Here is a 14984-nt window from a genome sequence, read left to right as displayed (position 1 = left end):
AAAAAAATAATAGTAATCAATTGGTAAATTTTTAGAGTATCACATAAAACACTTACAATACAATTTGGCTTATAAAACTCCACTTTGAGTATAAGTTAAATTGGAATAAATGTTACAGAGGAAAGTTGAGTAATTTATTAAACTGTTCTATTTAAAAAAGAAAAGAAAAAAGAAATGAATTACTTTGCATCCAACCCAAAGGCAGACAAAATTTTCTTTGTCCATTTGTACTTGTACATGTTGATTCCTTATATGTTCGACTAGTTCAGCATTACCATCTACATATGCTTGGCATTGCATCCAATTGCAATGTAGTTCAGTTGAGGAACAATTGGATTGATTTGTGCCATTACATGATACAAATTCGGGTTGTACAGCTATTTGTTGTGAGGACCCAGAATTAAATTTATAGTTTTTAACATCACATTTAATGGTAGAAAGTGTACACTCTTCAATTTTATCACTTTTTACATTGCAATGAGTCACTGAATTTTGGAATGATTCACATTTGGAGTTTGGCACAAAGTTTTTACTTTGGTAGAGGTAGTTTTCCTTTGGTTTTGTTATTTGCGAAGTTCCAAAGTCACATTCTTTAGAGAACAGAGACTGAGGAATTTTGTTGGAGAAAGAAACAGTCTCACAACAATTTCCACATGTACTACAGTCTGTAGTTCCCGACAAAGGACAAATTTTTTGTACAGTAGATTTGTCCTCAAAGTCCATCTGATTAACTGCATCATCATTTTGATCATTAAAATTAAGATCTGGTGAAGATGGAGGCATAGAATGGGGGGATCCTGCTCTAGAACACAAGTCTGGCTCCTCTGGAGAGCTTGGAGAAGATACACTGTTACTATCACTTCCATTGCTGCTATAATGACAAGAATCAACACTACCTTGGTCGCTGCCGAAGTTGCTCACTACAATGCTGTAAAAAAATATTTAAAAAATTTAAATACCTAATAAAGTACAAAATAAATAATATAACTTTTTATCGACAGTTTATGGCTTATTCATGTTTTTCTGTCATAGTTACATACATATAGTCTGTCTATAGGAAGAACTCCCCTCACCAGTCATCTGAAGCACTGTCAGTGTTTAAGGTTATGAGGTAGAACTATTCCAAGTAGGGTTGTGGCATGGTAAAAACATTTGGAGCAAGTTTTGACAGGTGCTGCCAGAGCGAAAAGTATCCAAAACTCTCCTCTCTAAAATGTGTTTCTTCTTGTTTTAGCAGCAGACAAACATGGAGGGAGTTCTTTAAACAGACAGACTTACAAAATTTACTTCAAAGCTAAATTTTGCAATCAAAATCTTAATTTTGATGAGTAAGAATTTTGAAAATTTTCAACTTATAAGAGAAGAAACCTTCATTTTTAGAAACAAGAATTATAGTTCTTTTAAGAAGGAATTGTAGTTTTAAGGGCAGAATAGATATAATATATGATAAAATTAAAAAGTAATGATTATGATTTCTATTTTGCCTATGATTATTTATGATTTCTATTGTATTTTAAATTTTACAATACAGATTTTACGTACTACGGTAACATGTATATATTTTGAAGCTTTTACTCATTGTACTTAATTCGGCTTTAATACAAAACATATTCCTTTGCTCTCACCTCAGATCAATTTTGAAATTTTTAGATGATTTAATTTTATTTTTAAAATTCACCTTGTTTTGCCATTTTAACAGTCCTCTAACATAATTGCAACAAATTTGGTTCAGAAAAATATTTGTGGTGGATTATTCTGTAATTTACAGCATTAACTTGGAAGTTTTTGCACCTATTTTGTGAAGAATATTGCGTACTTTTCTATACAGACAAATGCGTGATTTGTTATTATTATTGGTAACATGAGAAGAAATAAAAATAAAACAAACTATTTTCCGTCAAGACTATAATTCTTACCACCATAGATTCAGACTTTTGATAAGATAAAAATATATGTTAGTAAATAACTTTTATATAATTCCATCCTAAATGCTAGTGCACAGCTAAATACAATTACTGATTAGCAAAGCTTAAATTGCAAAACTTAATACAAAGAGAGAGAAAGCACCAGTCAAAGATCCAAGATGAAATGCAAAAGCTGCTGACAATCCTACTTTGCTTCAATGAGTGACTTAATATTTAGGACCATAATTAATAAATTCCACTAACGTTAAAAAAAAAAAAATATTGTTTTATTTGTGATCCTGGAATAAATTCCACTAACGTTAAAAAAAAACTAGTTTAATTCTTATTTGAGATCTTGGAATAAATTCCACTAACGTTAAAAAAAATAGTTTCATTCTTATTTGTGATCTTAGAATAAATTCCACTAACGTTAAAAAAAATAGTTTAATTCTTATTTTGTGATCTTGGAATAAATTCCACTAACGTTAAAATAAATAAACTAGTTTAATTCTTATTTGTGATCTTGGAATAAATTCCACTAACGTAAAAAAAAAAATAGTTTAATTCTTACATATGTGATCTTGGAAAAATATCAATATAAAAAAATAAATAAATAAAGCCTACTCAGTACTGCAGCTCATCAATTTATGCCATTTTAACATTCAAATTTGTTTATAAATTTGTCTCAAAATTGTTTTAATGGAAAAATATATTATAATGAAAAAGAAAAGAAAAATATTAGCATGATATTATAAAATTGAGGAAAAGACCATTGTTTGGACAAACAATTTTTAGGAACAGCATTTCTCATTAATAAAATGATTTTTCAAACGTTTGCCTTTAACGTAATAAATGTAAATGATAAAATTTCATGATCAAAAATAAACAAAACACGAAACTATTAATAAACGCTTAAGTAAAATAAAATCTTAAAAACAAAAAAAAGGATAATTTTTGAAGGAATATTAAAAGAAAGCAAAAATTTCCAGAAATAAGAAGGAAAAAAAAGAAATTCTAATATTAAAAATTATTATCCAAAATGAAATAAGATGCACATCGTTCGAAGAGACAAAACACTCACCAGCGCTTTTCGCGTCTGCTATAGACAGTGGAACGCATAAGGGGCATGGAATTAATAATCATTCTTTTCCAACCCATATTACGGGAGGCCTGGCTTCAAGGAGGTCTTTCCGCTATTTTTGTTTTCTTTTTCAGTTTGCCACGCGTTTCGCATACACCTTTACCCCGCCCCCTAAAACTTTATTTTAATTTAGAACAGTGTTTTTGCATTTCAATAAAATAACGAAGAAACATTTAAAATACCCGCTGTCGGCAAAGGAAGATTGTATGAATGCAGTAGAAATATGGATAAAGAAAGAAGCGGAAGTGTGTGCAGGCAGACTTCTTCTAAGGTTTTTGTGAAACATCTACAAAATATTTTTGTGATTAGCTCCAATTAAGGTTCTTTTAGCCAGGATTCTTTTTTTGATAATTGTATGGATCCCCTCCTTTTTTTTCTTGTGAATTTGTTAAAATTACAAAAATTTGCTTTCAAATAAAAACATTTTAGTCTTTAACAGGGTGCCTAGTCAAATTTTTCAACAAAAAATAAGCACCTTTTATGTACTTTTTTTTAAGCACTCAAAAAATATTTTTAAACACTTTACAAAAATAAATAAATAAATAATTAGGATCTCTGCAGTAATAAAAATTACTTTTTTCTATCGTTTAAAGTTCTTAATTTATGAACATAAAATCAATAAAATTCAAAAAAATTTTCACTAACTTCACATAATCACGATAAAATAATTAGTTTCTGATAAATATTGCAGAGAAAAATCATGAATTTTTCTGTAATTTAGAAAGACAATCAACACGGAGAAAGAAAAAATTTCTTTTTGAAAGATAGAAAATTAAGCACTTTTTACAAGCCCCGAATTAAAAAAAGCACCTTTAAGGGCTTTTAAAAAATGTAAATCAAAATTAAGCACTTTTTAAAAACGATACGCACCTTGTTAAATAACAAATAAAAAGGATTTTTTTTTTTTTTTTTACTTTTTTCATTTAAATAAATAATTTTTCCATTTAGTATAATTTTTTACAAATAGTTCTCACCTGCTACACGCAAAATGCCAATTATTGACTCGGAAAAGAAAATTTTGAGAAGGGTTTGTCTTTAAAATTAAAAAAAGAAAAAAAAAAAAAAAATTAGGCCCCTTTTTAAGCCAAAATATTTTATGAAAAATACGTTTTTACAATAAAATGATCTGCGATGAGTCCAATCTACGAACCCTGACTTCCCCAAATCGAACCACCGAGAAGTTGAAAAATTATTAAAATAAAAGATTTGAGATTTACAGTTTTTGAAAAATAGATATAAGTTATATACGCTAAGAAAACGCAAAAGGAAATAAATAGTTCCAGCCTATTATATTTAATAGGCATAGAATAGAATAGAAAAACAAAGAAAATATCCAAGTACACAAAAAAATTTTATTTAAATTTATGATATTGATACTATACTGATCATAGAAATCACAACGATACAGTGCTTAACGTAGCGTTGCAAAACAGTAAAACGCCTTTCAACAGGAAAAAAAATAAATAAAGCTAAAGCGCCCTTGAACTATCTAGTACCTCTTCTCCAACCAAACAGGCAAGAATATGGAACAAATTTGGCAATTGCATAAAACATATCTTAGTTAGAAAGGTTCAATATAAACTGAATATGAACAACATAAGATGATCCAAGCCTCAGAAATGAAGAATAACAGAAGTATAATTTAAAAGTCATTTACGAGTTACTTCAGAAAGAAAAGTTCATTTTGTAATAATAAATGTAATATGGCAAGTAAGAAAGTTGTAATTCTAATTACACAACGAAAACTGCCACATTTACTTTTCTGGCGCGTGGCTTTCATAATTTCATTTCCTAAAAACAACATTGAGTCCTAAATACTAAGTTTAAAAACAGAAGAAAAAAATAAACAAAAGTACTATGCAGTTCTGTTAAAAGTTCAAAGTCAAAATTAACAAGTTTATACTTTTAAGTCGATGTACACTATAACGTTGTTTTAAGGCATTTTATTTTCCCCACGCAGAACATTCTACCACATTTTTAGCACAAAAGGCCAGAAAGAAAAGTGAGTCACAAATTAATATCAATCTAATAATTTCTGTTTACTTTGTCACATAACACAAAAAAGCTGTTATAAAAGAGAATTCAAAAAGGAAGAGGGAATAAAAATCCCCCCCCCCTTTTATCGTCTATAAATTTCTAGAAAAAGAGAGTATTTTGAATTTAAAATGCTGAATAAAGGTTAAATGTGCATTACTTTAACCCCACTCACACACATACCCACAAAACAGATGTGTGACGAAAGGCTTAGCAACAGCTGAAAGTACTATAACCCCCCCCCCCTTTACCGCCATGTTAACAGATATACCTATGACGGAAGCAGAGGAAAGTACAAGGTTAAGGACGAATCGTAATAAAAACAGCAATTCACAGATAAATCAATACTTTTCAAAATTTCTACAAAAATTACTGAAATAAAAAATTATATACAACTAAAAAATTATTTATTCAACAGTACATAAATTAGCCAATCAGTAAAATTGAAATTTACTTTTAATATAGAAACTAGAAGAAAAAATAGCTGAACGATTAAAAACAGCATTTAACAGACGAATAACCCTCAAAATTTCTTTAAAAAAAATTAATACAAAAAAGCAAATAATATATTTTAGTATATTTATTCAGCAGTTCATGAATTATCCAATCAGTAAAAATGAAATTTACTTTCTAATAAAAACAAAACGGTAAGAAAAAAATTAGCGATTAAAAATGAAATTGTTTTCACATGTAAAAGAAAATGAATGCAAATCACAACAGAGATTCAAAGGTTGAAATTATCGATCAGCGCAATCCTGAAGGTCGTATTCGTCGGACGGCAACCAGAAATAATTTTAAAAGGTTGTCGGAAATGATGTTTTTGGTATTTGTGAAACTGCTTATTGGAATACCAAAAATTTATACATTCGTAAAATTTTTTTAAAAAAATGCCTTCATGCTAGCTTAATTTTAATTGTATAAAATAACAAATAAAAATAAACTATAATAACTCAGTTGAAGAATAACATTCAATTAACAATTTGAAAAATCGAAGTTATGTAGGAAGTTGCATGTTCTTCAAATTGCACCTAATTAAATTTAAGGCTGGTATACTGAAATATTTACAAATTAAAACAGAACCTTAGACCAGACAACTGAGGTCAGAGAGGATAACCTAGCTCAAATTTTTTTTACCCTTAAAAAAATTAAGTTATAAATTAAATTTAAAAATTCAAATAGATATTTTAGAACAAAGTAAAATACAAATGTAGGAACCACTCTTAAATAAATTATAGTTTAAATACCCCATCACCAAAAAAATGTTTAGTCTTCGTCAATAATTATAATTGAGAAAATTGTATAATAATAATATTGATGAAAAAAAAATTATTTTTTTCTAAACAGAAACCTTTAACAAGAAAGCCAATCAATTTTACAATTAAAATAAAAAAAAAATAATAAAAAGTGACGGGAAAAATATTTTTTTATGATAACATTTAACAATGGATTTTTCCGCGAAAAAAAAATCTTCATTTTCACCTAAAAAAAATATTTAATTACTTTTATTAAAAACCTTAATTACTCCTTCCATATTTAATTAAGAAGCATAATTGCTCAATCCTTTTATTCTTCGTGTGTGTTTTGTAAAATGACTATGAATTAAAATTACTACCTCTTGAAATAAAAACTTTTTTTTTTCTTTTTTGCTGCCATTGAACCTTTTTTTCTTCCTTCTTTTAATAGGAATGAGCTTGACAGAAGCGCTCCAATGTTATATACATATAGAACTTGAAATTTAAACTCTAATCCTAGTTATCTCATTAAAAATTCAAGATGATGGAAAACTATACCATTCCCTGATTTAATTATTTCTCTTTTATTTGATTGCAAGTTATTCATTGGGTATGTGCAGTGAGTTACGTTTCCAAGAATTTTTTTTCAGAATGGGTAGCTATACTTTTCATATCAATATATCATTAAAACTATAATTCTAAAGAGCAAGTTTTATAATAGCATTTTTTTTTCTTTTACTCAGACTTCTTATAAACGATTATTTTTTTTCCTTCTTTTTTAGGAGTCACATACAAGACAATGAAAATTATGATTTGGTATATAATGCAGTTTTCTATTATCTCCTTCATTCAAAATTTTTAAGGATACTGAAATAGGTAGTAGATTAATCAAATTCTAAATAATTTAATAGTACTTCCTATTTCATATTAAAAGTTCATGTTGTTTAAACAACATTTAGAAATAAACTGTCTAGAATAATAAATTATCTTTAGAAAAATTTTATTTTATTCATCTTTTTAGTTCAGCTAGAAAGTTTAAATAATTTTTGTATTAGTTAAAAAAATAAAAATGATACTTATAAAGTGGCATAACTTTTTTTTTTCTCATGACTTTAAGTACACTTTTTTTCCACTCAGATATCCAAAGAAATCAATAATCCAAATAAATCACAGATTGATCACTGGATGACAAAAGTTTGATTTCTCTATTGCCAATTTTATTTTCTTCCTTTTTCAGATTTTTCTGCAAAATTTGCGAACAAAAAATTTAGATAAGAAAAAAAAAGAGTAAATTTTCTTTTCTGTTTAATAAACCAGCTGTTCCCAATTTTTTTCGGCTACGAAATTCTAAAGAATCACAACTGACTTTTTAAATAAAGTTTATTAAGGTAATAATAGTTAATGTTATAACCTATAAAAGATATTTCATCGCTTTATCATTAATAATTTTAAATTAGTTTCTATGTTCAGTAGTTAAATTGCAATCCTTCTACTGCATCTAGTCAAGGTATGGACTCAACTTTGGTATGCATTTATAAGCCTAATTATGGTTCACTTTGAGATGAAAACTTTAAAAAAAACTGTGATAAATATTAAAAAATAATTATTAAGGAAACATATTTCTTTATTAAACAATTTAATTATTTTATTTCAATTTAATAAGCGTTATATGAAATATGGGAATATTTTACGCATGCTTGTATTTTCACCATTTATTCAATGTATTAGATTGTTATTAGAAACATTATATTTTCTTTAAAAAAAATGCCAATATTCACATATATTTTACTTGAAATAATTTCATTAAGGTTTTTGAAAGATTAAACAAATTGTGAATTATAATTGCATTACTACCTATTATTGAATTATAATACGAATCTAAACATAATCAGAGGTTTCAAAACTTATTCTTGGCTATAAAATGTACTAACTCGCAGAGCCCCTTTAACTTTTTCAGGGAACCCTAAGGTTTCAGGGAATGTCATTTGGGAAATGCAGTAATAAACAATTCAATTAGACATTTTAAAAGGATTAAAAAATCATCAGGCAAGTTAAATAAGTATTTTAAGTTATCATTTAACTTCATCAATCTAATAATCAATAATCAAAAATAATGAGGCTTTCTGGATCCTAAACTATTTTACAACTTCACAGACAATAACTTTTATTTTATTAATTTAAAAAATTGCGACTGACTGCTACCATTGCCAAATAAAGCATCCATCCAATTGTTTTCTGTATTGTAGTATGCAATAAGATACAGAATATTATTTCATGTAATAATAGTAGGATTCTGTATTGCAAGTAAAAATTATAAAGGTAAATTTTAAAATTAATTAAAAATATCCTTTTTACATTGCCAAGGAAGAGAATAATTTATCTTCAATATATTTACCATACAGCTCTGCATTTGCATGATATTGCTGGTGCCTCATAAGGGCTGAAATTAAGTAGAAAAGGAAGAACCAAGTATATTTTTGGAAACAATGAATAATCTAAAATGCTCCTTAACCCGACATCTATACAATTGACACTAAGACATAAAATTGAGAAACTGTGTGCATTCCTTATTTCACAAAATGATAGAAAGACTTAAAATTGCTGTATAAACTTTTTTAAACTTAAAGATTCCTTAGACGAGGCAATCCAATAGATCAACAAAACTGGGTAGTATTTGCTATTTTAATATAGAAGATATACAACAGCTTCAAACATGACTACACATTTTTGGAAACGACATCAGTACATTGAAGATTTCTATATCAGTATTTGTGTTGAAATAATTACGATGTGCAAGCCCAACCATATCAAATATAAGTAGGGTCACTGCCTGCCATCTTGGTGATATAAAGTGGCATGAACAAGCACATATGGAACTAGCCCTGAAGTGCATTTTTGGTATGTCATCAACAACTATGACAAAGTAAGAATTTTAATAATCCATAAGATTAAGAAAGATTTTGTATTGGATTGTGGTTACCCATAATTCTAACGTTCACTCTATTTGAGCTTCATAGCACATTTACAATTTCTCTACATATCACCGTGTCCCTTAAGGATATCAAAATTAAGTTAATATTACAGTTAACATATGGCAAGTGCTTTGCAAAAACTTTCTATTGTCAGAATAAGAGCTCATTACTGTCAAATCTTGACCAAAGCTAGGTAAAAATTAAATAACTATAATAATCACATAATTGAGCCTCTATTAAAATGCAAGGATTACTAGTCAATTAAAGGCATCCTTGATTACATATATCACCTAAAATTCAATTTAGTATTCTTCTTCAGCATGTAACAATATAATTTCAAACTTTTTCAAAGATGAATAGATAAATAATAAAATTGATGGTACTTAATTATACATTCTTTACCTGTAGCAAGCCTTAGTACAAAAGAAAAATCCGAGCATACATTTAAGTGTTGCATAAATTTTTATGTTAAACCACGACTAGAAAAAGCTTTATAGTCCTACACACTAAACATTAAATAGTTTTTTAAAAAAACAGACTGTATATTTCCAATATAAATTTACTTGATATTTATAGCAAGACAGATGTAAACACCAGTCTTTTTTTACCTTCAGTTAAAGATTATTTTTTCAACAATTTAAGACAGGTTACTTTTTTGTTTAGAACACTTAATTTGATAATTGAAGTACATATAAGTTATTTATAATTGAGGTTCAATTCTAAACTCTAGCAGATTAGTGCTCTATTACTGAAATGTTAAAACCAGCAAACACAGACTCAAGAAAAAGATAAATTTGAGCAAGTTTAACCATGTTATGAAAAAGTGCAAAATTTACAGCTGATTAATTAAACACACATGTGTAGTTGTTTTGATATGGGCACTAATTGGAAATATAGACAATTTTATTATTAGTGTTTGTTTACAATTTTTGCAGATAACAAGCAAAAGTGGTACTAGCTAAATGGCATTTTTTCTATTTGTTACTTTCTTTACACATTAATTTTAAAAAATGCAATTAATCCCGAATTTACCCTCTCACGGGGAGGGGGGGGGCTATCAAATCCTCCGTTAGGGAAATCTTGGCGCCACTCCAGACGGCTAGCAAATTATTGCAACAAACAGATTTCATTTTTATTAATAAGTATACATCTGATCTGTTGTTTATTATTAATCGAGTGATTTTTCAACTATTATTTCACCCCTTTAGATCAAGCCTAGAGATAATTAAATAAAACTTAAAAATATCTACCATATTGTTTATAATTTTTACAAGAAAAGTACACATGATAATCATTCTTAATCACAAAATACAAAACCATTTGTTTGTAACAAAATTATACAAATTAAAAAGATACCAAAGAAATGATCGCAACATTGAAGTATAAATAAAAACTTAATAATTATAAAACTAACTTAATAATAACATTATTTATTACTAAAAGCAAATAAAATCATTAAGAGGAGTTTTAAATTAGATAAAACATAATCATTCGATTCTATGTTATTGTATTTCATTCCCCCATATGTCCCAAACATATTATTAAACAGGGACTGTTCCAATGGTACACCCCACTAGGGGGTTAGCTTTTTATTGACAATGGAAATTAAACGTAATTATAAAAGATATATCACTTATTTATAATAGTTTTCACTTACCTGTCGGTGCTTGGCGATCGTCCGAGCCGACTATTGAAAGATTCTCTTCCAAAATATCCATTATTTTTAGCGTGAGAGTTTGTTTTTACTAGTGTATTGGTCTTGTCTTTTGGAGGGATTAGGCTATTTAATTTTTCTAAGCACTTCGCAATATCTGATCCATTTCTCACACCGTTCTTCTCCAGAGTTTGAGGAAAAATCGCCTTCATCGGTATCAATCGCACAAGGGGAACTTTCAAATTTATTGCTTTTTCAATTGCAGCGGCATCGGTCATATCGACCAAGCCGCTAGCCGCCATCTTGAACCAGCTCTGCCTGCTCCTGCTGCTCCTCTCAACTTCGGAAAAAAAAGAGAGGAATCAGAAAACATATTTTTTGTTCATTTTCTCTCCCCCTTACATCGTCGCGGAGTATCCTGGGATAGGAAAAGCTATACCCCCTCTTTTGGGGGTGGGCGAAGAGTCGGAAAAAGTAGAAGAAAAAAAAAGCCGTTGACATGTTCCGTATACTTTTTACATAAGTTTCGGGAATTTTATTTTCATTTTTTTTTTATTCCTTGAAAAGTGCCCCTCAGTTAACCCTTTCAATATAGAGAACCCTTTTTCCCGTGTCATCCTGAAAAGTTTATTTTTTTGCAGAGGCACGAGTTTAAAATTAAAATGCGTCGCACAAAAATTATTCGCTAAATAATTTTGTCTGCTTATTTTATTCTATGCAATATTTATTGAAATTATCAAATCTCTTTTCCAGGGGCTTAGCTGGGGTTCAGTTTTTGAGGGGGACGAAATTAAAATGAACTGTCACAGTAGCTCTTTAAATTTCACACACAAGAAAAAATTCTTAAAACTGCTTAATATCTGGTAAATAATTAATCATTTTTATTCCTTCCTTGCTTTAAATTATTAAATGAATTTAAATCAATGATGATTCCAGTGGAGTACGCAAGGGAGGGGTTTAGGGGTTTGAACACCCCCCTTGAGCTCAGACAAAATGGCAAAAATAAAAATTTTAGTAGAAATTATGCGGGTATTATTTTTTAAGACTATATATTTTTATTTGCCTTATGCCTACCATTTTTTCTCACGGTATTTCTCAGAATATTGAAAAAAACATTTAATATAATAGGGTTGTACTTTTGAAACCAAATTCAAGTAATACTGTTATGGACTGGTTCCTTTCTGTTCTGCCAGTCGCGATAGTTTTCGAGACTGGCTGTCATTCGCGAGGTCTTTACGCGATGATTCTGGAATCTTAGACGTTCTGTCATCTTTGAGACAATTCGAGAATTTTGGAGATGGGGTGAAAAATTATATAAAATGGGGAACGGAGTACAATGTAAGTTTTTCTGTTGTACAGAAATGTGATACTTCCGTTGAAGAAAACGTTTCGAGCGTAACAAAATCTGATGAATGTGAAAGTGGCCCTCAAAGTGTTACTTCCCACCCATATGACATTGGATTTTTTTCAGAAGATATTACATGCGAGAAGATATTACATTATGTTCTTAAACTTAAAAAATCAAATTAAAATTTAACTAAACAATGTTGTCTAAATAAAATGTCAAAACTGTCTAGCTGTCTAAATTAGGGAAATAATAGTGCTTTATTACATACTTGAATTTCTTTTAGTAGCTTCAGAAAATTATGAACACCCCCTTGAAAAAATTCTGCGTACGCCACTGGATGATTCATATAAAAAAAATTTTTATTTGTCTGAAATAGTGAGAGGAATTTTTAGAGAGTTCTAATTATTTAGGGGGGGGGCATATACGCATCGTCCCCTCACACAAACGACGCCCTTGCTGTTTTTATTTGGATTTTTCTTCGTGGTCACTGTTTTGCACTCAGATCTTGAACTTATTTTTACTTTAAATTATTTTATTAATAAAAAAAAAGTAGAATTTGATCCCCATTGTGAATCTTTCGTAACCTTGTAGTTCTGTACTCAGTGCCAAAAGACAAGGAAACTCCTGAGTTAGGTAAAGAATTCATTGAGGGCTTTTTGATTGAAGTAGCGTTCCTTGGTTATTTTAAAATTAAATCAAGAGGAGAAGAAAATTTCTAACATTGGAAAAAATATTTCAAAAAAAAAAATTGCTTTATTCTCAACTAAAAAAATGAGAACGACAAAAATTAAAACTAACTTAAATAATTAATAACAAAAATTTCAGAAAGTAAAATTAATATACTTTTTGACAACTAGAACAAGTAACACATTCAACAATTTTGAACACCAAAACGCTTATGGTTTGAATGTCAGAAAAATATCTCAAGGCAGCCAACTATTATTCTGTTCGTTGTTGTTAATTTACGTCGCACTAGAGCTGACTATTCTGTTTGCAAAACATTTTATTGAATTACAGACAATAAAAAAAGCTAAAGCTTTCAGAATTTTGGATAATTATGCCAACATTTTTAAAAAAGCCTCACAACATTTCCAAGGAACTGGAACAAAGTAGTATTCTATGTGAATTTTTGAATCATTCAGATGCCGTAGCTAGCGTGGAAAATTATTGTATTTTAAGTCAAAATTACTAAACAAAGAAACATTATACATCAAAAAGAATCATACATTCAAACATAAAATTTGCACCCACAAACGAAATTTTTCCGCAAAGCGTAGAAAGCTGGCAGTCCTGCTAACGTGGTTATTATCATTCGCTATTGAAATAAAGCTAAACTAAATTTATTCACAGTTTTTGGAGAACGGTCTTATCAATTTCATTTCGACTTATATCCATACCTCCCAACTTTTATTCTCTAAAATTAAGAATATGTAGCTAATAATAGGAGGGGAAAATTTTTAATGGTCTATAGCAGGGGTTTCCAACTGGCGGGTCGCATCCGGCCCACGAAGAATTTTTTTGTGACCCGCGAACTAAAATATATTAGTTGTCATTTTTTTTAGGACAATTTTCGTAAAAAATCTATATGGATTTGAAATACTTTTGTCGTTAATAAAAACCTAATTTCTTCGTTTCTGTGAAATTTAACATACCAACGGTGCAAAATAAAGTTATTTCTCAGGTTTTGCATCCAAGAAAATATTTATTCAAATACAAAAATAATCGTGATCTCTTTTAATCAAATGTAAATCTCTTTCTTATTTCATTTTTTTTTTTTTTTTTTTTTTTTGTATTTGGTGAATATAATTTAGCATGTGCGTATCAGAAATTTTCTCGTAGAAATTCTCCGATTTAACTTTTGAAACCACTCATTTTGGACGAAAATATTTACACACACATTTGTAAATTTTAAATTTAAAATGTAATTATCTATTCACTTTTGGTTGCAGCAGATAAACCTCAATTTTCTCATTGAACATTTTGTGTGCTACTATGCAAGTTTTAATACCAACCTTTCTAAAGTTAATTAGATATCTGTAGCACATTAATCGTTTAATACATAGGTGCGCATTAAAGTTATTGTAGCCCGAATTTTTATTTTTTACTTAATATTTTTTTAAATATTATTAATAACAATTAAATATTTTTAAAAATCTACTTCTTATTTTAATTTGTAATTCAATACTTTTGTTTTGCACAACTTGGTAAAAATCTGACAGTAATATTTAACGTTCCTTCAAACATAAAAGAGTCCCACATAAAATTCTGATAAAGTTGCGGCCCGTCTCTTGATTTGTGTTTTTGATTGTGGCCCAAGGCTCCATATAAGTTGGAAACCCCTGGTCTATAGTAGTGGTTTCCAACTGGCGGCCCGCCGGCCTCATCCGGACCGCGAACTAAAATATATTAGTTGTAATTTTTTTTGCGTACAATTTTCGTAAAACTCTATATGGGTTTAAAATACTTTTCTTTCGTTAAAAAAAACCCTAATTTCTTCGTTTATGTGAAATTTAACATACCAACCGTGCAAGAAAAAAAATTTTTTTCTTAGGTTTTGCATTCAAGAAAATATTTATTCAAATACGAAAATAATTGTGTATGTTGCTGTCTTTTATTTCGTTTTTTCGTATTTTGTGAATATAATTTAACATGCGCGATTAAGAATTTTTCCCGAAGATATTCTCCGATTTAATTTCTTG

The 14984-nt window shown here is 28.8% G+C and overlaps 1 protein-coding gene across 2 annotated transcripts in view; it reads right to left on the bottom strand.

Annotated features, from left to right (window-relative positions):
- LOC107442078 (zinc finger protein AEBP2) overlaps positions 1-11340 on the bottom strand; it is a 35785-nt gene extending 24445 nt beyond the window's left edge. Inside the window, exons 1-2 of one of the 2 annotated variants that reach the window (XM_043045388.3) lie at positions 10941-11340; positions 184-928 (exon numbers count right to left, since the gene is read on the bottom strand). In XM_043045388.3, the coding sequence (XP_042901322.2) occupies positions 184-928; positions 10941-11239 (1044 nt within the window). In that variant the 5' untranslated portion in view covers positions 11240-11340. Of the gene's footprint in view, positions 1-183; positions 929-2985; positions 4546-10940 lie in introns of those variants that run through there. The other variant, XM_043045389.3, reaches the window with a different exon arrangement.
- Between the last annotated feature and the right edge of the window lie 3644 nt (positions 11341-14984).

Source organism: Parasteatoda tepidariorum, chromosome 9 (genome assembly GCF_982258835.1).
Source record: "Parasteatoda tepidariorum strain Cologne lab strain chromosome 9, Ptep-v5.0, whole genome shotgun sequence".
Lineage (NCBI taxonomy): Eukaryota > Metazoa > Arthropoda > Arachnida > Araneae > Theridiidae > Parasteatoda > Parasteatoda tepidariorum.
The sequence above is the reverse complement of the archived record's forward strand: the minus strand, read 5'-3'. Positions and strand labels throughout refer to the sequence as shown.